Below are 24105 nucleotides of genomic sequence, written 5' to 3' on the forward strand. Positions count from 1 at the left end.
AGGGGTAAAATAAATTAAAATTCTAGAATTCAGCATCTTTGTTAAAATACCAACATTCAGCATACATTATTAAAATCTCTACAGTGTCAACTCAGGGACGGTCCTGAGTCAAATGGCGCTAATAAAGCCTCAAGGGCGCTGTGCTGTTATGATGTGTTAAGACAAAGGTATTATTAGCGCCTTAGCTAACTGGCATGTCGACGAACTGCTCCAATTGGGCCTGAACAGGACCGGTCCTGCCTATGTATTACATTATTCATAGTTATAATTAAAAAAAACTTAATAAGTAAGTACAAGAAACAAGTATTTGTGTCAGAGGATATATTATTATAGAAAGATAATTATAATGTGCACAAGAATTTACTTACAATCAAGCCACACTCAAAAACTGCAGACTGAAAAGTGTAGGTACTATAGCTTTTGTCTAATTTATTACAATTAGATTTTCTTTTTTACAAATAATTTAAAAAATATATCGTTCGGATACTTAGATGCTTCATATTCTAGTGCCTTACAAATGTATTATTCATGTCAACTATTCATTGATCCTAATTTATTAAATGTCTCAAAAAGGAGCTATAAAAAGTCGTTAAAAACGATAGCAAAAAATATTAATGTCGTTAAAAACGATAGCAAAAAATATTGTTCTCCTTTGTCTGTGCCTAATCCATTGTTTTTTTGTATGTTTCAGTGGTTTCGTTGGATTTCCCAAGTAACTCATGGAGATCACAACCCAATAGGCATAGGGAAAAGATACAACGTGTTGTTCATTTCAACCCCAATAATATTTGAAACCAAAACCTTTACCGCCGAAAGCGATGAATTTCAAATGTCATTCGACAGCAACACCATCTTGCGGCCGTCGTTTGAACTAAGAGTATTTCAAACTTGCCGCTTTTTGAACTATCCCAGAACTAAAATGACGATTTCATTGAATTTCAGGCGGTCTTCAATGTTGTTTAGACTAACTATTGGAAAAATCTTGCAAAATGTAGCCAGAGAAAGAATGAAGGAGGCTCTTCAGAATTTAGATTATATTTTTAAACATTTTACTGATTACAGCTTACATAAAATGATATGAATTCTGGATTGTTTATAAAACATATAAAGATTTTAATTAATACTTATTTGTTTCTGTAAATTTTATTTTTAAACTCTTTGAAACTTTGTTTTCGATTTACATTGTATCTTACTGATTTCTATGACAATGTGATAAACTAATATGACGTTGACGTTGACGTAGCGAAGAAAGAACGGAAGACCCTGCGTGCATTGATTAGTTATATACATCAATGCATGCGTGGTATTTTTATTGCCCTGAATATTAGATCATTTCTAAACGTTTGACACATTTTAATTAACAGTAATAAAGTGATTACTATGAGCTTATTATTTTTTATTACTATTAACTTTCTTCTTCAATGGTTGCAAAATTACTATGTGGCGTCATTTTAATTATATGAAACTGAAATACTTTGTAAACGCCACTTCTTGAATAATAGTCTACGTATTTCAAAGCCAATGGCTTCTTCGTCAGGATAATGAAAATTGACTAATTTAATTATCACTATTCTGACAACGAAACCATTGGCTTTGAAACGAATTATTATTGTGGTTTACACAAAGTATTTCATTTTCCTATAACTATTATACGTGCTTACAGAATATCCAAATAACTCAGTGTATTTATAACATATATAATACGAACTGAAAAATGACGGAAAGAATAGAATGATAGGTGGGTAGGTACCTACAAACTAAACTGCACCCTTTATAATAATTATAGCAACATTACAAATTTCTCCAAAAGCCTACTTACATCTGGAGGGTCTTATCGTCTCATCCAAAGGTTTTGTTTTGTTTTTTGAGAACTTGTTTTTTAAATCTTGCATGGTTATTGACATCTATTGACATATTAACAAACTAAAATAAAACTTATCAAACAAATAATACTTTTAGAATTTTTAATTCTAAACGTGTGGCGCTAGTAGCGCTTTTGTGTCATTTATTCTCTTCTGTCAACGTGCGAGTCCCATGTGCGAGATTCTGCAGTTTGAGGTTAAAAATATCAACCAAATAAAACATGGTAATCTATACATAAATCAAGTGAGTATTCTTTTAATTATTTACCAAATTAGTGCCGCTTTTCACGTTTTTTATGTGCTTAAATTATTCGTCTTTGTTATTTCGGTTCGTGTCAGTTTTTCACTAATCAAAACAAACTTCGTTTTCAGAAGGAAATATCAGGAATCTAATCCAAAATGACGGAAGAAGACTTGGTGGGTTTTGCGGCAACTGAAGATGGAGATAATGTGGAGAATGCTGAAGGTTCAAAGAAGAAAGCCAAAAAGGGGGGCGGCTTTCAGTCAATGGGATTTGACCAGGCCATTCTGAAAGGAATTACAAATAGAGGCTACAAAATTCCAACTCCTATTCAAAGAAAGGTACGGACTTTAATTTTACATTGATTTACTTGTACGTTTTGTTTGTCTCTGTATTTGATATTTTTAGTTTGAAGGAAGCTGTGAATTACTATTTACCTTCAATATTTGTTTGCTATTTTCAGATTGTTTTGATTTTGCAAGCATAACCTTAAACTGTCATACGAATACTACGCCTTCTGGCTGTTGCTAGCTCCATTTAGTTATTTGTAAAAAATCATCATTTTACTCTTGTTAAAAATATTTTGAGAATTTATGTGAATAAAACTATGAATGATAAATAATACATTACAATGTTAAATTTAAATCATTTATTTTCAAAATGGTTCTGAATAATTTATAAAACGTTTCGTTTTCTCCAATAGTTGATCATTGAAAAGTAATTTTAACAAAAATGTTTAAAACCATTGTTTCTGATATTTCCAGAGTATTCCCCTGGCCTTAGAAGGCCGAGATGTGGTTGCCATGGCGAGGACTGGCTCCGGAAAGACGGCCTGCTTCGTTCTTCCGATGCTGGAGAAACTTCTCAGTTCTCCGGGAAAAACGTCTGCTGTCAGAACTGTTAGAGCGTTGATTCTGACCCCAACCAGAGAATTGGCATTGCAGGTACATCACTACCACATTTGATAATATTTATTATAATTGAGTACTCTACTGGCTTCTGTGTTTCCTCCATCCTACGTGCACCAAGTTTCTCTAAAAGGCCCTGGTTTGCTCCCTCCTTACCTTAAAAATACCCTCTTCACGGCATCTCCAAAAATATAATAGACTTGTTTACAGTTGGTTTCTCACAACCACACCTTGTCAAAAAGCTCCACTGTCCCAGACAGTCCCGGATTACTGAAGTTTTAGATTAGTAAGACTTCCAACTCCCAGTTGTTTTGCAGAAATTCACATGTTCCGAAGTCACCATTTTTTTTTTTTTCGAAGTCACCATCCACTCAACACCATTTTGTTTTCTTTGATAGTTCACATGTTTCCTTAACCCTATAGTGGGCGCGTCTTTCATTTACATAAATATGAATTTTATTGAAAATTCTGGCATGGTTCTGGACACGTATGATACACTGAAATAAAAGGGCTTTTTTAGTTTTGACAATAAAAGTATCATAATATTATATCATCTACATTTCAACTTTGTAAATAAACAACTCTTATTTACTCTAAGCATAAAAGAATTTCCAATTACTATAGTCTTGCGATTTTAATGATACGTAATAGAACATTCATCTTTTCATTCTACCCACAATACTGTAATTTATTGGTGAACTAAGAGTGTCCGACTACTTATTATTTTCATTATTTAGAAGTACCTACTACAGGGTGTATCGGCACGTACTCGACAAACTTTAACCAGCTATTCCTTATCATATTTGGAGTAAAAAATCTTATGTGCACTTTGCTGTCCGGTAACGTTTTTTTTAATAAAAAATTTACTATTCATATTTTCACCACATGTCACCACTGTTTTATCCTTTTTCAATGTTTGAAAACCCATCTGGCAATATTTTATTCGAATTCCGTTGAATAATGCACGTGTGTACCTATATTGGCGCACTTTTACAATCACAATGAAATGGCACGGCACCATTCGTCTCATTTTTAACTATTATTATTTAGTGTGTGCGAAAGAGCGAAGTTAGTGCCGATACACCCTGTATAATACTCATAATTAATTCTTATATTTAGTTTTAAGTATCACTTGTATTTTTCATAATAAGTTAATAGTTTTCATTTTGAGAAAATAAATGTATTAAACCGTAAATAATATAGAGCACAATTTTTACTTACGTGAGTAGGCGCGCAGTGAGCAAATCGCCGTCAGACGACACTTGATGGTAACAACCTCCTTCTCAAGCAGCCCCCCGCGTACCGATGGCGTCCAATCTTTCGGCACGGGTTGCGAACGATAGTGGGGGCAACTACTAAATAGCGCAAAGTTTACGCATAATAGATTTAAGAACGTTTTTTTGCAGAGGGCGGCAGCAAAATGCTCATAGTGCGCCCACTCTAGGGTTAAAGATTAAATGTTACATTTATTATAATCTACACGTTTATATCATTATATTAAAACGAAAATGATTTGTTTGCACACATTCATAGATGGTGCCTATTTAATTACATATTTCAATGAAAATTCTCTTTTTGCAAGTTATGTTTTAAAATTTTAAGATTAGTTATTTGTTTGCACCCGTACATACGTAATACGCATACGAATAAATAGTTTTACCCATATAAAAACTCAATTATTTCAAGAAAGTCATACAAATACAATATTTTTTCAGTTATTTAATCAAATATTGTATTTGTATGCCTTTCTTGAAAGAATTGAGTTTGTGTACGGACAAAAATATTTATTCATATTCGTATCATGTATGTACAGGCACGAACAAATAATTCATCTTAATATTTTAAACCATAATTTGCCTTAAGAGAATTATTATGATATAATTAAATTGGCCGAGTTTCAGTCGGGCTCTCAGGACAGCCCGACGTGTTTTTCGTCGGTCTCGCTATCTTTCCCTAATATATAGGGATATTTAATAAATTCCGCCGTTAAAAGTATACGTAAATGTTCCTTATTGTGTGTGAGTTACATAAATGACAGTTTTTAAAGAATAATTAATAAGTTTATCCCAAGGGATAGTGTAAATAATAGTGTGAATAAAAACTAGAAACAACCGCCACTATCATTTACAATTAATTCTATTTATTTTTCTTGGTATTCCAGACCCTGAAGTTTGTTCGAGACCTCAGCCGCTTCACGGGCATCAAGTCCAATGCTGTGCTGGGCGGAGACTCCATGGAACAGCAGTTCAGCACCATGCATCTTGGGAAGCCCGATGTTATAGTGGCCACTCCTGGACGATTCCTCCATTTGTGTGTTGAGATGGAGCTTCAGCTATCCAGCGTTGGTGAGGGAATTTACAAATTGTTTCATTTATTGTGAAAATATAATGCCACCCAAATGCCACAAATCTAATTGTGCAAGGGAGACAAAACATTGGAGGAGTATCAACTTTAGACAGCACATCAAAACTATGTTGTGGCGAGATTTTTGGGGATAGGTGGTACATAATAATAATATTTGAATGATTTGTATAGCGCCGTTTTTGTGCAAAATCACCTCAAGGGCGCTGTACAAATATATAATACATTTCGACAATGATCTATGTTATTACTAATATATTATATGGAAATAATATACAGTACCATACTTACCTGGTAGGTCACTTGAGATTAACTAATTGTTTATTAGCGAAATTTAGATACAGGATTTAGGACATAATTGGAAAATTGGATATAACTGGACTTTCTCTCAGGAATGGTATATTTAATTTAAGGATATGACAGCTTAAAAAGTTATGTTTTTAGTTTAGACCTGAATTCTGTTGGACTTGTTATGGATCTTAGTTCCTGAGGAAGTTTATTCCAAGCCTTTGGCCCAGATTCTCGTAAAGCGCGATCACAACTTAGTATTTGGCTTGCGTTTAGGTTCCATCAGTCTGCCTACAGCTTATATAATTTAAATATATTATTTTTACGAATTCACTTTGAATAACCGAACTTGAAGGGCCGACCGCGGTAGTAATCATCTGCGAAAATTCAATTTACACGGGAATAATTCGTATTATTACGAATTTATTCAAAAGATGATACCCGAATTTAAAAAAGAGGCCCAGGAACTCGATTTTTGGCGTCTTTATTTTTTGTTTTTCATAAAATTTCGAATTAATTAATTTGAAACTTGATTTTTAATGTCCTGTGGATTTCGAATTAACGAGTTTCTACTGTATTTCATTCTTAATTTAACCGATGTCAATTGTCTGGTATTGATTATTTACCGCTGTACGCAAATAGAATTTCATAAAAAAATGTTTTTTGGACTGTATTTCGCTTTCATCATTACTGAAATTGAAAAAATACTAGAAATTGTGAACATTTTGCTTCAATAATTAACAAACGTTACTTGTCAACAGTCAGACAAAAGAGAAGTATTCTTTATATCACCGAACTACTTTATGACGCAGTAACAGAGTTAATTTTAGGTACTTATTATTTTTTACTGCGCAATCTTTAGTGATTGGAAATCTACGCATCCGTAAGTTCCATGTAAAATGCCCGACTCTTGATAAGTAATTTATATTAATTGATTTTGCCTTTGTTCCAGAAATTGTGATATTTGACGAGGGCGACCGGCTATTTGAGCTGGGATTCGGGGAGCAACTTCGTGAGATTTTGGCTCGCCTGCCAACCTCTCGTCAGACCCTGCTCTTCTCTGCCACTCTTCCTTCGGCCTTGGTAGAGTTCACAAGGGCAGGACTCTCAGATCCTATCCTACTACGGTAAGTCTATAATTTATGTAATATTAACATATTCTTCTTCTTCTTCTTTCGTATGGTGGGGGGTCAGAGGGGGACATCTAGATCTGCGAGCCATTTTAGGGCCTCAGGCGTCGCCATGTGGACCTCATCAATCCCGCCGGGGAATGAATGGAGCGGGCATTCGTTGACCACATGTTCGGTAGTCTGCACCGCACCACATTCACACATCGCCGACTCTTTAAGGCCCCATCTGTGCATCATGTGGGCACAGCGGCTATGGGAGCACCTTAACCTATTGATGGCGGACCAGGTTTTGCGAGGCAGTGAGAACCCAGGCTGTCTCTCGGTGGGGTCCTGTATGAGATGGGCATTTCCCACGTTGGCCGTTTGCCACTCAAGTTTCCACCTATCTTCTGGGGTGAGAGGTAGTCGGAGGAGCCTCTCTCCTTCCGCCCAGAAGGGCTTTCGGGACTTCAAGCGGCATGCCGGGTGGGAGACGACATCTTCGTGTAGAGGTATTGCGCTTTTTTGCAGCGCCTTCTTGTATTCTCTCAGTGTTGCAATTTCTCGCCTGATGTTTGGCGGGGTTATGTTTGCAAGTACGGGGAGCCAAGGGAGAGGAGTAGATTTTAAAGTCCCGCTGATGGTTCGCATTGTGGCATTAAGCTGAACGTCTACCATGGAAGTGTGGGCGCTTCTAGCCCATACTGGAGCACAGTATTCAGCCGTTGAGAAAACCAGGGCAATGGATGCTGTTCTGAGCGTGTTGGCGTCGCATCCCCAGCTAGTTCCAGCTAGCTTATTAACTAAGTTAAGCCTTGTCCTGGTTTTTTTACCCACTGTTTCCATGTGTTGCCGGTAGTTCAAGTTCCTGTCCAAAGTAACTCCGAGATAGCGGGGGTGGGGGTCATGGTAAATATTTTTTCCATCAAACTGAACACAGAGTTTGGCATCCGCTTGTGAATTGCTAAGATGAAAAGCTGTCGCAACTGTTTTCGACCCATTTGGCTTTAGTCGCCAATTGAGGAAATATTCTTCCAAAGCCTTTAGGTCAGAATTGAGGATATCTTCTGCTGCTTTAAGGGTTTTGGCTTGAGCTGTGACGGCGATGTCATCTGCGTAAGCAAATTTTCTGCCTTCAGTGTGTCATTAACATATTGGATTAGGTATTTCTTTAGCACATTTTCTTTCTCATTTGGATGCGTTTAATTTTTAAAAGTGTGCTAAACAAAATTTGATTTGGTTTTAACAGCTGCATTATTGGCAAAAAATTAAGTTCAGAGAAAATTCAGAGAGAAATAAATTGAAGGAAAAATTGACCACATGTTATTATGTGAGACACGGAGAATACATATAATACGTATGTATTTAAAGTTATTATTTAAATTTTTAATATTTGAACAGTCCCCTTTAAACGCCGAAACTTGAACCGTTTCAATTTTTGATCTTGTTATTTGTTTCTTCTTAGTCTGGATGTGGAATGGAAGCTCCCCGCTGAGCTGTGGCTGGGCCACGTGTGGTGCCGCACAGAGCAGCGTGAAGCCGCCCTGCTGCTTCTGCTCTCCCGGCTCCTCACCAAGACTACTCCGCAGGCCATAGTCTTCTCCGCCACCAGGCATCACTGTGAATACCTGCATCTTGTAAGTTCAACAAACAAGTTATACTTTTTTAACCTTTGAATTGTTATACATATTTATGAATAATTCTTTGCTTCCCCCTCAACCACAGTTGTAGAGTTGTTAATTTGTAGAATGCTTAGCTACCATTTGTTAAAATGGTGCAAAAAACCTTGTAGTAAAAACAAATGAAAGACAGGTTGTTATTTTTATTTAGGTTCAGAACATATCATATTTTTCTGTATTTATTTTCGAACATTAAACATTTGTATTTTATGGTTTTCTATTTTAATACTTAATTCTACAAAATTGCGCCATGGACATTTTGCTAATTTGTGTTTAAAAACAAAGTGGATTTTTTTAACTAAGGAGTTTTACTATTCGAAGCGAGACTAATTTTAACACCAAATGGCATTAAAACTCTATTTTCTAAAATACCCAAGTTACGCAGTCTGTATCAGACTGGTGTCCTTTACATTGACTGTAAATAGGTGGTGCTGGGTTTCTATTCGGTGAGCTGCTATATGTCCAGAGCCTGGTCCGGTTGCTGTGAAGTTGTATATCCAAGGAGAGTGAAGTCGCTAGTCCAAGGAAGTGCAAGGTCGGAAGTCAAAGGTGGTTATAGTGGTTCCAGCGGGAAGAAGCAGTCCAGAGTGAAACGTTCAGAGTAGATGTGTCGGAGAAGAGAGACTTGAGATTGCTTTTCGCGCAGTATATAAAGGACAAAGTGGGACCGTGCGCATATCGGTGTGTGCCCGGCAGGACCGCCCCTTGCTAACGAGGTGCTTTTCTATGCAGCGTCAATATTAAAATGACTTATTCAATAGTACTCTTTACGCCGCTTCATCTTATGTAAACTGCTTTTCCCTAGCAGTTTTTTGTTTTTATAATAAATTTATTGATACATAATACAATTTGAATCAGTGGGTCCTCCCTTCTGTGAACATCGTGGAGGCACTGCTGAACCTCGGTAGCTGCATAAGTTGCCTGTATGCATTGTTGTAGCAAACCCTTAGCTTGTCCCATCGCGCTACTGAATATTGTGTCCATAGTTCTGACGTGTATAGGGCAGTGCAGTACGTCTTAAAGAGCAATTTTCTAACATCTTCGCTATAATGGTAGAACCGCCTTGAGAGCATTCCGGCCCTTATACTGATTGCTCTCCTTTGTCGTTCTATATCTTCTATATCCTTCATGTCTTCTGTAAGGATATGTCCCAGATATTTAACCTGTGAGGCCACAAGCAGTTCATTTCCTTCTAGACAGATTGGTGGAACATTTAGTGGCTCCTTCTTATGTTTGAAAATGACGATGGCTGACTTTTTGGAATTGCACAGCAAGTTATATGAGTTTGCGTACTCTTCGCATATCTGTACAAGTTGTATCATCGCTTTAATCGAAGGTGCCGGCAGCACCATGTCATCTGCGTAGTAAATATTATTACAACATTGTCCGCTGATATGGCAACCAATTTGTGAATCGTTGAACTCTTGTTCCTACAATCCGCTTTTAAGGATCGTTTATGTAAACATTAAATAGAATGGTAGACATATTACCCCATGCCTGCTTCCGATTTTAAAGAAGGGCCTTGAAGAAGCTTCTGCCCATTGAATGTAGTTTTTCTGTTGTCCGTACCAAATAGCTAGTATGTTGACAACTGCTGGGACATCTCGCTTTTTGAGTTTTTACCATAATAAGTGGTGGGAAACACGAAGGCCTTGCTTAGGTCAAGAAAAACCTATAAATGGTGTTTTTTATAGCAGGCTATTGTTTGTTTGACTCCATAAATGGCCATGTTGGTTGATGAGGCGCTCTTAAAGCTAGATTGATTATCCAGGGTAGTTTGTCTTTTACAAGAGTGAATAAGATTTTTTCAAATAGTCTGGAAATCATTGTCTTCAAGGAGATTGGTCGGTAATTTGCTAATATTGATGCATCCAGTTGATTGGATTTCAGGATTGGCATGATAACAGTTTGAGTCATATCCATCGGCATATGTGTGTGTCTTAGGAGTCTGGAGTATAGGGCCGCTAGAATAGTGTAGAGCTGATCTAGGGCAGTTTTGCTTAATCCCACCTAAAACCATTTCAGGAGTAACATTTATGACCAGGTCATCATTGGCCGCAATCAGTAATAATTCGTTTTTTCTTACCTTCGCCGACTCTCCTGGCAAAGTTTTTTTTTTGTGAATGTTTTATCACATATGATTTGCATGGTTTGTTTGTCCATTACCTCCATCTTTTGTTGGATAAATTCCAGAATCTCATTCACTACAATCCCGCATGGGCAGTCCTCGATTAGAGACATTTTCGGTAATTTTTCGTATTTTTTTTTTTAAATTTTTTTTTTGTAATTATTTTTTATTTTTAATAATATGTTTACATGGTACATAATTCATTTTACATCTTGTATTTTTTTACTACTCTTCCATTGAAAGCATTTGCTTGTGTATTACATTAAAAAGATTTGGACTTCTAGCCGTAAACAGCAATACTGCAATTTAAATATTTTAATATTTCTACTGCGACCTTAATGTGATTTTTTTTACAAAAACTTCTGGATACTGGAAATATTAAGTTATGAAGGTTAATGGATTTATAGAGATAATTTTAGACGGTACCTAATTGTATCTTGTTCGTTGGCTAGCGTCTAGATGTGCATATTTGATATCAAGTACGTAGTAAGTACGAGTATAAACATTTGATGTCCAGCATCCCTTCTACAAAAAGTCACCGATCTCCACTGATAGGTAGTTGTCTATATTCCATCCTCACTACCTGTTTTACCTTACCAGTATCTTCATACCGACTCTTCAAACAGTGGGAGCAATGCATGTAAAGTTTTAAAATTTTTTTTTGATTTTGACTACATTATTCTCCAGATTCTCAGCAAAGCAGGCATTGATTCGGCCTGTATCTATTCGGGTCTGGACAGTTCGGCCAGGAAGATAGCTGCGGCAAGGTTCACCTCCAAGAAGTGTCCGGTGCTGTTGGTGACGGACGTGGCCGCCAGGGGACTGGATCTCCCCGCCCTGGACACAGTCATCAACTATCACTTCCCGGCCAAGCCTAAGCTCTTTGTGCACAGAGTTGGTGAGCACATTATTTATATTTTATCTTGGGAGTATTACATCTTAATATTTCCTTATTAATCAATTGAAATGAACACATGCCCTCCACCTTTTTTATTTTCATTAGGTACATTGATGTAGTTACTCTTTTTTTTAATGCAATTTTGTGCACATGTTTCGAATAAACACATTTCAACAAATATTTCTTATTCCAGGCAGAAGTGCCCGCGCCGGCCGCTCTGGTCGCGCTATCTCCATTGTGTCGCCGGACGACGTGGCCCACCTGCTGGACCTGTACCTGTTCCTGGGTGCCAACCCCATCTCGGCGGATGCCATTGACATGGCGCAGCTGGCCAACCCGGAGCGCGACTGCCCCTCGGGTGTCTGGGGCACCCTGCCCTCCGATCTGCTCGACATGCGCCAGGCCGACGTGCTGCAGTGGCAAACAGACGCTTCCGACATTGTGAGCATTATTTTATTCTGCGTTAGATGAACTTATCACATTCACTTGTTAGACTGGTCAGTGGCTGAGTTGGCATCGCGTCTGGCACGTATTGTGGGTTCAATCCCTCGACTGGCTAAGTTTTCCAGTATTGCATAAGTGACATTTTTCACTTACCATGGTGGCAGTAGGAGATTTTTCAAATTATTGTCAGGTTATTCGTAAACCAGAAAAATTTGTCTTTCTTTTAAAATTTAAATCTAAAAATTGTCTATTTGGCAGTAAACAAAAGAAGGCGCGCAGACGCACGTCTCATTTTCCATGTGAAAGGCATGATTTATTAGTAGCTAGCGTTCGTTGGTGGCTTGCCACGCTGCAGTTGTCTCCCACACTGCGATTCATTCCGGACGACGCTAGAGAACGTCTCTAGTTTTTGGTGGAACTTTAACTCATTTTCAATCAATATCATAAAAAAAACGAATCATTTATGTATTGTGATGTATGATTTATACCAATTTAACTCCTCAAACCTCAGGCCTATTTTGTCAGGATGTCGGGAGTATTTCCGCTTTGCAATAAAATCCAAATAAATGAAAGATTTCTGAACGTATCTGAAAAATGCTTTTGAAAGGTGATGAAATACGCTTTCACATTTTATTGTTGGATACAGTTTTTTGAATGTTAAAATTATGAATGCAAATGAGAAAAAAAAATTAGATGTTTTTCTTTACGTTTTTTGAAACAAAAATTACTGACAATGAAAAAATATACAAAAACACAATTATTTTATTAGATACACTCACTTTTTTGTTGTTTCATATAAAAAAAATTCACAAAATTTCACAATTTTTTCTCAGATTGCAGATCGGAACGTTTGATTTCCTAGAGGTAAACATTTTAATAATTATGTGGTTAACTTCTAGATTTGAATAAAAAGCGTGGTGTTTTTTCCTTCTAACACCGTTTAGTTTATATTGTTCACCATGAGAGTAAGGGAGATACAACGATTTCTGTGAGACTATATGATCTGTTCCCAAAACAAATTAATCTGAGGTGTGTACATATTTATTTTTAACAACTTTTTTTAAAGTAGGTGTTTTTAGTATCGCAGTGGGACCTTTCATTTTCGATATTGTGATAGCGCGGTTTTCTTCCCTGTATCCTTAAATCCTGAAACAGTGTATTGACAATAATGTAGGTTCTAACAGATCCTTCTTTTCATTTCAGTGTGACATGAAGAGGGTTTGCAAGAATGCCTGGGGTCAGTACATGAGGTGCAGAGAAAATGCTTCCACTGAATCCAACAAGAGAGCTAAGATGCTTCAAGCTCCACTCAAAGTACACCCTCTACTCATCGTCAAGAAACCAAAGAACGATCTAGCTAATGCAGCGGAAGATCTTCTAGAGGCCATGAAACACTACAGACCTAAAGGGGTTAATATGCAATTATATACATGTCGCTTATTCTTTTATATTTTCCATTCATAAACTGATATTTGTAGAAAGTTTTACCATGAGATATGACAACTGTTTGAAGAGTCATCTCCTTCCATATAGCATCCCCAAAGATGACATAGGCCTTGACAGAAATTATTTAACACCAAATATTGTCTCGACCTTTTTGGATGCTGTGGAGGCCAAGACCTAATTTTTGGGCCCAGGGAATTGGACTGGTAGACTATGAGATTGAAGACAGTGTGCCATTTCTTACAAGTGATCACGACTCTCCCAGGGTTGTAACCATGATGATGATGAAGCTAATAAGTTTTTGTTGTTGTTTTTTTACAGACAATTCTGGAAATCGGAGCGAAGAATGACGCACCTAACTATGCGGCAATGAAAGCAAAGAGACTATGGCATCAAGATAAAATAAAGACTATTGTCAAAACCGAGCTTAGTTCTGCTGGGCTTTCAGCACATTTGCAAGTAAGCCCTTAATTTTATATAAATTTCATTAAATATATATTTTCAGTGTACATATGTTATATAATAATGATGTCTTTTATTGTATCTTGTATAATTTTGGTTTTTTTGTAGAAACCTGTGGTGCACGATGAAATAGAATTATCCAAGGCATTCCCAACTATAATAGGCGGCCATACCAAATTCGATGCAAACAAATTGTACAGTAAGAAGAAAAGGAAAGTAAAGGAGGTGGTACAAGATCCCAATTACATTCCTTATCATGCCAGCGACATGCACACAGAATTAGGGTGAGTTACAGTTAATTTATCTACATACTTATGTACGTATTTGTAATTTTATTGATTAATATTTTTTATTTAGTTTGAGGATTTTTAAGAAGAAATATTGTAATAACTTATTTAATTTTTTGTGTTTAGTTTGGCTGTCAACTTTGGAACAGAAGCTCAGAAAGCTCAGTTAGAATTGGCTCCAGACACTCACGAAGACCTCAGGAAAGGGCACCAAACTGTGAAGTGGGACAGGAAACGAAAGAAGATGGTCCATGTTGACCCGGTGAGTGGCTTTCAGTCTTACTACAATACCAACAGAACCTTCCTCTGGACATACTTCTTCATTTCTCTTCTTCTGTATATATATTTGTGGATTATGTATCTACTCTTCATTTGGTCAAAAGAGCACATAATTCTAATTTACATCAAATTTTCACATTTTTTCAATTTTTGAAAAGTGAGGTTTTGTTTTACTGAATTTTGTCTTTGGAACTGTCGATATGGTTCTCTCTCTGAAAACTTCTTGTAATTGTAATCTCACATTCTGTTTACATGCATCGTTTAGCTAACCCCTTATTATTATTACCATTAGTTGCATTGTCAGAATAAAAGATTGTCTCAGTTTCGGCCTGATGAACATCCTCCCATCAGAATTATGGCTAACCACATATGTATTTACTAAAAAATCAATCCTTAAAAACAAAGTTTTTTTTTACTGTAATACATACATGTATTTTTATTAATTTTTGGTTTGACTGAGGATTGAACCTTTCTACCCAGGAACTAGAGTCTACAACTGAGCCAAATCTCATTTGAATATACATAAGTATCGCTGACCTTTTTGCTGATTTTTTTAAAAGCGTTTATGAATGTGAGACACCAGTTTCTGCTAGTACAGTATCAAATTTTACTACTGATCATAATCTTAATTTATCTTTTATCCACATAGAATATAATGATATATTGACTGAACTAAAATTACTAGATCAAAGCAAAAGTGGTGGACCAGATAAAATACCTCCTGTATTTTTGAATAATTGTGCTACCAATCTGGCGTATCCTTTATATTTGCTGTTTAATCAGTCTTTACGAACAGGATGTTTTCCTACTAAATGGAAATTCAGCTTTCTTACGCCTATTTTTAAAAAAGGCGATAAACACGAGGTGATTAATTACAGACCGGTGTGCCTTTTATCAACAATTCCTAAAGTTTTTGAAAAAATTCTTCTTAAAAAAGTTATTTTCCGATTAAACCACGTCATTTCTCCTAAGCAACATGGTTTCTCTACTGGAAAATCTACCCTTACTAACTTGTTAACCTATCAAAACTATATATCTGATTCCATGTCTAGTAAATGTCAAGTTGACTCTATTTATACCGATTTTAGCAAGGCGTTCGATAAAGTCAATCATGAGTTATTGCTGAATAAACTCCATAAATTCGGTATAGGTGGTTCACTATATAAGTGGTTTAATAGTTACTTGACCGACAGATTACTGGCTGTTAAAATTGATGGCACATTTTCATACAAATTCACTGCTACGAGTGGTGTTCCCCAGGGATCACACTTAGGACCAATCCTGTTTTTATTATTTGTCAATGATGTATTGTATATTTTCAATGATGTTCAAGTGTTAATGTTTGCAGACGACCTGAAATTATTCAAAGCAATCAGAAACATTAACGATTGCCATATATTGTCAAATAACTTGTCAAGATTAATTATATGGTGTCGTGATAACCGCTTGAAACTTAACATAAGCAAATGTCAAATTATGAGGTTTCATCGAATAAAGTATCCAATATTTTTTGATTATTCCATTAACAACATGTCGTTAGTATCTGTCTCGGAAATTAATGATTTAGGTATTTGGTTTGACACGAAACTTAACTTTATCAAGCATATTGAAATAATAACCAATAAAGCTTTGAAAATGTTGGGATTTATTTTAAGGGTATCTAGTGATTTCAATAATGTAAATACTGTAAAAACATTATATATGTCACTAGTAAGGAGTCATGTAGAATACAATTCCACGGTTTGGTCCCCAAATTATGAGGTTCATTCACATGCGATTGAAAGAATCCAAAATAAATTTTTAAGATATGTAAATTTCAAAATGGGCATTCCTAGAGAAAACCTAAATTACGATAACTTACTTTGTTCATTAAATTTAATAAAATTATCTGATCGCAGAATTATTTCCGATTTAACGTACGTACGTCTATGGACAACTAAACATCTATTAATTTTGTTCCGCAATCATTTACTCCCTATTAAATATAAAACTACTTAAAATAACAAAATAACCGCGCTAATCTACTTCGGACCGTCCCCGTGACGTGTACAAGTATTCGCAAGGTGAGATTCCTCCTTTTTACTGAGAAAAGACTCATTTTAGTTTTTAAGTTCATTCCAAACCAACATTTACGGAAAGTGAAATTTTCATATTTTACGTGCTTTCAATTAGTGAAATAACACTCATAGGGGTGGTTTTTATCCCCCTTTTTTAATGCCTTACCACTGTTTAATCTCTTGTGTACTTAATAACGTTAAAAAACTCATAAAAATTGCTACCTGTCAAAATTCAGTGACCATAGACAACTTGGAGCTTTGCGCAGAAATTGTGCAAAATTGTGCAGACTGATCTTGTCTTTAATATATCTCCATAGATATTCATAATAGACGGGTAATTCTTTCACAAATTGCAAGAATTCATAGATGCCCATCATTTAAGACCAAAATCATCCATTGGCTAGTGTTATTTCAGTTAACCAATCACAAGACATTTATATCACAACAAAAGCGAATACGGATTATTGTAGCATTTGTTTCCCCAAAATAAATTTATAATTTCTATAATGTCCTCTGATGCGACAAAACCTTCTCGCGATGAATACGGTCATCGTAAGAAAAAAAGAGTACTGGACATTACGCTTTCCCCTAATGCCAAAAAAACAGATCCAGAGATCATCACAGTTGACCCTCATTATGAAGATTCTGACTCGGATGATGAGGGATCCCGATGCTCAGATGAGCCTGACGTGTCTCCCAGTGCCTCTGGAGTAGAAGTCCTAAATGACGCCCAATCTCATCTGATGGCACTACAAGACGTCCTGGCAGAAAAAAGCTCAAAGGTATCAAAGGACCAGCAACTTCGAGTTTCAAGAAGCGTATCCGAAGTTCTCCGAGCCGTATCCCAATTGCTTCTGGAGCGCGAGGCTATGCGCGCTGATATGGCAACAGTTACTGCACAGCTTCACATCGCGAGAGAAGAAACAAGGAGCGAACGAGTAGAAAATAAGCACCTACAAGAAAAAATCCTTCAGCTGGAGTCTGACCTTGGTCCTGTCATGCATAGAGTCGCTATAGCAACGGAAGCCAGCCTTTCATTTGCAGACATTGCCCGAAATAGTTTTGCGGACGCTGTTCGGAATCGTCCTGAAAAAGCATCCAATCCCCCAATCACACGCACGAGGATTCAAGTGGGAAGCCCAAAGCCTTCGGTGTGCATTTTTCCCAAATTAAAGGCCAAAGATAGTGAACAAACAAAGCAGCTTATGAAGGACACTTTCCGACCATCAGATTTAGGTGTACGCGTGACGGGGATCCGGAAAATAAAAAATAATGGTGTGTTACTCCAGACGGCGACAAAAGAAGACTGTAAAAAAATTTTAAATGCCCCAGCTCTTGTCAATTCTTCAACCCTGAGTGCCCGACTGCCGACCAAAAGACTACCGAGAGTCATATTTTTTAATGTTCCCCGTGAGCTGACTGATGATGATTTCCTGCAGAGCGCTCTTACCGGCATCTCTGGGATAACTGACGTTGGGAGCACCATAGCGAGCTGCAGGCTCAGTCACCTAGCTGGTGCTCGCACAGGATCAACTTGCCACCGGGTCTACGAGGTGCCTGCTAACCTGCGACACATCCTAGTGGAACAGGGAAAGGTCTTTGTGGACTGGACAGTGTGCCGCGTACGTGATTTTATTGGCCTCACAGTATGTTCCAAGTGCCAAATGATCGGTCACTCTTTCAAGTTCTGTAAAGATCAAACAAGATGTGGTCACTGTGGCCAGGATGGTCACTCCCGCGAAAGTTGCCCAAATACTGCTGCGAAGGCAGTTTGCGCCACCTGCATCAGATTTGGAAAGCCCGCCACTCATCCTACCGGAGACAGGGAGAACTGCCCAGCATACCTAGCAGCGCTTTCGAGGGATTTCTCCACGATCAGCTATGGCGTCTAACTACATAGATGAAGACTATGATGTTGACTTTAAGAGAACTAATAGGTTAGACCAATGGACGGAAGAAATGGTAGAAAAAAACAGTGAAGTGGGAAGTTTTATATGTGTGCAAGTTAATATACGATCAATCTCTAAATATTGGGATGTTTTACATGCTAACCTCCAAAATTGTTGGAAAAATATAGATTTATTAATGTTATGTGAAACATCTATAAAAAGTGAACAAACTTGTCTTTTCGAAATTCCAGGTTATAATAGCATCAGTTACTGTCGCACATCCAAATCGGGAGGGGGTATAAGCTTATATATCCGGGATACTTTAATTTTTACACAAAATACATATGAAACAATGTTTTTCGAAAATATCTCATGCCTAATAACATTACCTAATAATACAACACTTAATGTTCTTGCTATTTATAGACCACCAAATCTTAGTAAACAATCTTTTATAAATGAGCTTTCTTCATTACTAAACAAACATTCGAACCGTAATGAAAATATGTTAATATTTGGTGATATAAATATTGATTTGCTAAATTATATTGACGCTATAACGATCAACTATGAAAACACTCTTTCAAATAATTATTTTACTAAATGTATCAGTGACGTTACGAGGGAAGCCATAGCTAAAGGTAAAGTGACACGTACGTGCCTGGATCATATATTTGTTAGGTATATTAATAAGCACAAAGACACGGACATGCTACGTGCTTGTGTATGTGACTTCATTATTGCTGATCACTTTACAACAGGTGTGAGCATTCCATATTATAAAATGAATAAACGTATTGTAAATGAAGTACGGCAGGTCTCAATTTTATCCCAAAAACGTATAGATTGCTCTATTAGAAATTATAACTGGAGTGCTTTACTACAGACAAACGATTGCACTAATTTATATAATCAAATAAAATCCAATTTTAACGAATTGTATGAAAATAGTAGATTAATTATAGATGTCAAACCTAAAGCTCGACCTTGGATAATAAAAGAATGGATGACCGAAGATATTTTATCACATATTAAAAAAAAAGATTTTTTATTTAAACGATGGAAAAATTCACCAACAAATACAATTTATGAAAAACAATATAAATCATTTCGTAATTATGTCACCAAATTAATAATCAAAAATAAAACGGCATTTTATAATGATAGATTTAAGCATCATTTTACAGACAGCAAAAAAACCTGGGATGAAATAAATAAAATTCTAGGACGTAACACAAAGAGTAACTGTGATGATGTTATATCTAGATATATGCTAAAAGATCAATCCGTGGAAATTGTGACAAACCAATTTGTAAACTATTTTTCAGACAGCATTTCTTCAATGGTACACAAATGTGATTTTAGGGCATCAAATATCGTCCCGCCAGAATTGCAACATAGCTTATATATACCACGAGCGTCACTCGCAGACATAGTGAGCATAGTGAAGCTCCTCAAAAATTCAAAGTCTCCTGGCATAGACAACATACGAATGTTTGACATAAAAAGACACATAGATATCCTAGGCCCTATATTAACACATCTAATTAACATAATTTTAACTCAGGCTGTAATACCGGATGAGCTGAAGTGTAGTATTGTCAGACCTATTTACAAAAGTGGAAAACATACCGATATAGGAAACTATAGACCGATTAGTATACTACCAGCTATAGAAAAGATTCTCGAAAAATACTTATCTTTAAAACTAACTAAATACTTGGACTTCTTTTCTATAATAGATCCCAATCAATATGGTTTCCAAAAAAAAAAAAGTACCGAAATGTTACTACAGGATTTTTCTAATTTTATAAATAATGAATTGAATAACAAAAGACATGTTTTGGTACTGTTCATAGACAATTCTAAGGCATTTGATACTATAGATACGACGAAATTGTTAAATATTTTGGAGGCAATAGGGGTAAGAGGAAATACACTCAAACTATTCAAAAACTTTTTAACCAACCGCCAAATCAAGGTAAAAATATCAGATAAATTTAGTGAAATAAAAAATGTCAAAACTGGAGTTCCACAGGGGTCAATTTTGGGACCAACATTTTATATTATCTTTGTATCTCTTATGACAAAAATTTTTTCGTTTGTTAAATATTATGTATACGCTGATGATACTGCACTTGTCATATCCCATGAAAATTTATCTATTGCAATGAAATTGTTGCAGCAAGACTTTATTTCTTTATTAAGGTGGTCACATGATTATGGTTTACTAATTAATTCTAAAAAAACAAAACTGATGCATATAAGATCACCACATGCCAAGTATAGCGAGGCACCTCTAATCATATCTCACTCTTTTGACTGCATTCACAACAATATCACACAGCCCTGTGCGTGTACAAATATCGAACTGGTTAACCAATATGTCTATCTAGGAGTTACAGTAGATTGTAACATGAAGTGGGATGTACACATTTCAAAACTGTGTAAGCGCCTTCGGTCTATTGTAGGAAGACTGTATAAAATAAAATATTTTGTGCCTTTAAAAACTATGAAATTGATTTATCTGTCTCTTGCAGAATCTACCGTAAGATATGGGATAACTTCATGGGGTCAATCGTGCAAAACCAACATAAAACATGTACAAATGATTCAAAATGCCATTGTAAAGTTGTTAGTAAGCAAAACCGTTTATAACCAGAGGAGAGACATTAGTATTATGTATAAATCAATAAATGTATTACCGATTCGTGCCCTTATGTGGCAAAAAATTGTATTACAGCATATATCTGACAGTCCGTATAAAACAATGGTGGATCATGTACACAATACACGTTTCATACAAAATAAAGGAATGAAAGTACCTATGTTTCAAAACAAATATGGTCAAAGAACTCTTGAATACACAATACCTTTAATTTTTAACAAATTGCCATATGAATTAAAAGAAAATTGCTCCATTAATAAATTCTCTTTAATATTAAAATCATGGCTACTAAGGAGTAACCTCATGTATTAAGACTGTTTTTTTTTTTCCCCACAACACTGTTTCTGTATTTTCAAATTTAAGGTATAACACAATTTTTTATTTATATTTTTTTTGGTTTTTTTGTAGAAATGTATGTATTACTACGCTAAAGCGTTGATGATTATTTTAATTTTATGTACTATACTATTATTATAGGTGCAACTAATCTCCTGCTGACAAGCTACTTGCAGTAGCTTAGCGGGTATAAATAATATTGTATGTAATCTTTATACAAATAAAAAAAAAAAAAAAAAAAAAAAAAAAAACCTGTTTGTATAAAATCATTAATTCAATGTTTGATACCCCTGATTTATTATATGTAATCTCTTTTCATACTCCAAGCAGGTCGGTTTCAAGACAGTACCTACCATATTATTGTAGCAATTCTATGTCAACGTCCCAATATCATACTCCTATGCGACGGATTCAACAGCTAGGAAACAAATACTCAGATGTTGTTGATATATTTAGTACATCAATTTCAATATATAAGCATACCCTATTGAAGTTTTTTTTTTCATCGAGTAGTGGAATATTTGAATAAAGGTATTTAATTTGATTTGACTAACATATAATAATTTTGTCAACTGAAATAGAAAAAAATATTTTGGATTTTTTATATGTTGTGCCTGCATTCTGTGTAGATCAAATCAAGTTGAGTGATATTTTGACTTTATATTTATTTTTCTGCAATTGTTTTAATAGTCGTTTCCTGCACTATTTTCATGTATAATTTCGTAAATATTTTTTATATATATGTATGTAAAAGCCTTAATAGGCGTGAAATAAATAAATAAATAAATAAATAATGACGTTTGTTGCATATATTAACTTCTGTAATGTCATTGAATTTCCGAGAAATGCGTATATGTCCGCTTGTGTGTGAAAATTCTCATCGTCTACTGCATACGTCTACATCGTCATCTGCCTAGTTTCAGCTCTATTGGATGTCGAGAAGTCGTTTAATTTCCATTTCCAAGATTTGCATTCATTCACGAAAATGAAAGTGAAATTCAAATGTTTTTATTTTAATATTTATAATGGAATTCCTTTTAGATCTTGAGTTCTTACCATATTTGTAATTCTAACCTTAAAAATTCTTTCCTCAGGATGGTGGTCGAGGCAAGATGATTCGCACGGAGTCAGGAGGGCGCATCCCAGCTTCCTATCGCAGCGGTAGGTATGAGGCCTGGAAGGAGAGGAACCACCAGACCGAGGAGGCAGAAGTCGGAGACGATGATGATGATGGCCCGCAACAAGCCAAACTTAACAAACCTGGTAAGAAAAATGATTACATATTAATAATAGTTATGCATGACATTTCATTAATAATCTTTTAATTTTTAAAAAAATATTCTTTATATATAATCGACCATCTCAATACAGGCATGTATCTAGCATGGTGGTCGGAGAATTCTCAATGAATAATAAAAAGTGCACTGAATAAAGAAAAAAATTTAAAAAAATAGAAAGGAAGGAGAGAGGCCATGAACCATTATTAGTATGAAACCCACTTGCAAAAGTGTCGCCAACATCGCTCACGCAACACACTCATACTACCGCAAATCGCACCTACTCACAGCAGTGCTCTGTCTTTCTTTCTACCTAAGCTTGGCGACAAGTCATTACACTTCCATGCCATATCTCCCTATGTTCCTATTGATAATGATTAATACTGTCCTTTGTAGATTATCATATTAGTAAACATTGAATGTGATACCCATTATATTTATGAAAACTGCCGGACGTCAAGGAGCCCACTAACATTTTAATGTTTTATTTTTCTTTTCTCAGTTTCTGAATTCCGTCCCCGCTGGATGAAATACAACGAGAAGATCGAGCAGAAGAAAGCGTACAAGGCCAGCGGGGAGTTGAAGACCAACCAACAGATCCTCAAGGAACGTTTGAAGAAACAGAAGGCCAAGGCCAAGAACTCTAAGTCCAAGGGAAAGGGCGGCAAGGGGGGAGGCAAGAAAGGGGGAGGAAAGAAGAGGGGAACTAAGAGATGATAAGGTTCATCAGGGTGGATCTCTTTTTGGAAAGTGACACAAGTTTATTTATCAATAGGGTGATACAGACACATTGTATTAAGATTTTACTTGAAAATGTATGATCTCTGCGCACTGTTAAAATAAATATATTTTATTGAAATTTTTTGGGATTGTTTTATTGCTTTGTTTTCAGAAATTTAAAATAATGTTCTTATTTAAATAGATTTTTCTTTGTTTTCCTATGCCAAAAATTCCAACTACCCAGAGCCGGTGGAACCATGGCATCCTCTGGGGAATGTTGTTCGGCCGAAGGTTGTGAATAGATAGATCTGATCATGAAACAAACGCGATTTTGAGCATTATTTCTATTCTGAATGGAGGTCTCACTAGGTTGAAACTGAGAGTATCTTTCACCCCGAAACAAGGTTTAAATAATGTATCTATTTACTGTATTATTATTACTTGATTCAAATTCTACATTGTTCTACAAGTTCTACAATTCTACAAGTCAGTTTTCAAAAATTCCAAATGAAATTTAAAGTCATTAAAAAGGTAATGTCAAAGAGAATGCTAGAAAAAATCTTTCCAACAGATAATGGTAGATAATATTGACACACTTTGGCCGGGAAAGGAATTTAATTTATTTATTATGGAATTCTACCCGTTCGATTGATTGATGCTTAAGGCCGGAAAGGGTAGTTCTAACTTTTGCGCCGGCCTCATTTCAATCGCAGAAAAGAAGGAATTATTCAATGTTTTTAAATGAAATTATATATCAATCTCTTTTTAA

The 24105-nt window shown here is 35.8% G+C and overlaps 1 protein-coding gene across 1 annotated transcript; it reads left to right on the plus strand.

Annotated features, from left to right (window-relative positions):
• Positions 1-1993: 1993 nt before the first annotated feature.
• Positions 1994-23411, plus strand: LOC149422822 (ATP-dependent RNA helicase DDX54). The gene is made up of 14 exons (XM_089632302.1): positions 1994-2106; positions 2235-2444; positions 2868-3047; positions 5173-5356; positions 6613-6787; positions 8235-8406; positions 11264-11474; positions 11668-11915; positions 13122-13328; positions 13683-13820; positions 13932-14107; positions 14237-14372; positions 22434-22602; positions 23119-23411. The coding sequence occupies exons 2-14, from the start codon at positions 2262-2264 to the stop codon at positions 23331-23333; spliced, it is 2394 nt and encodes a 797-aa protein (XP_089488428.1). The 5' UTR covers positions 1994-2106; positions 2235-2261; the 3' UTR covers positions 23334-23411.
• The last annotated feature ends 694 nt before the right edge of the window (positions 23412-24105 follow it).

The sequence above is a fragment of the Hesperophylax consimilis genome, chromosome 6 (assembly GCF_061612785.1).
Source record: "Hesperophylax consimilis isolate HC1 chromosome 6, BYU_Hcon_1.0, whole genome shotgun sequence".
Classification (NCBI taxonomy): Eukaryota; Metazoa; Arthropoda; class Insecta; order Trichoptera; family Limnephilidae; genus Hesperophylax; species Hesperophylax consimilis.

What these genes read in the sequence shown, in the direction of transcription:
- LOC149422822 (XM_089632302.1), top strand. Translation starts at nt 2,262, where the DNA reads ATGACGGAAGAAGACTTGGTGGGTTTTGCGGCAACTGAAGATGGAGAT. An exon ending in CAACTCCTATTCAAAGAAAG is followed by an intron (nt 2,445 to 2,867) that starts GTACGGACTTTA and finishes TGATATTTCCAG; the next exon opens with AGTATTCCCCTGGCCTTAGA. An exon ending in GCTCTTTGTGCACAGAGTTG is followed by an intron (nt 11,475 to 11,667) that starts GTGAGCACATTA and finishes TTCTTATTCCAG; the next exon opens with GCAGAAGTGCCCGCGCCGGC.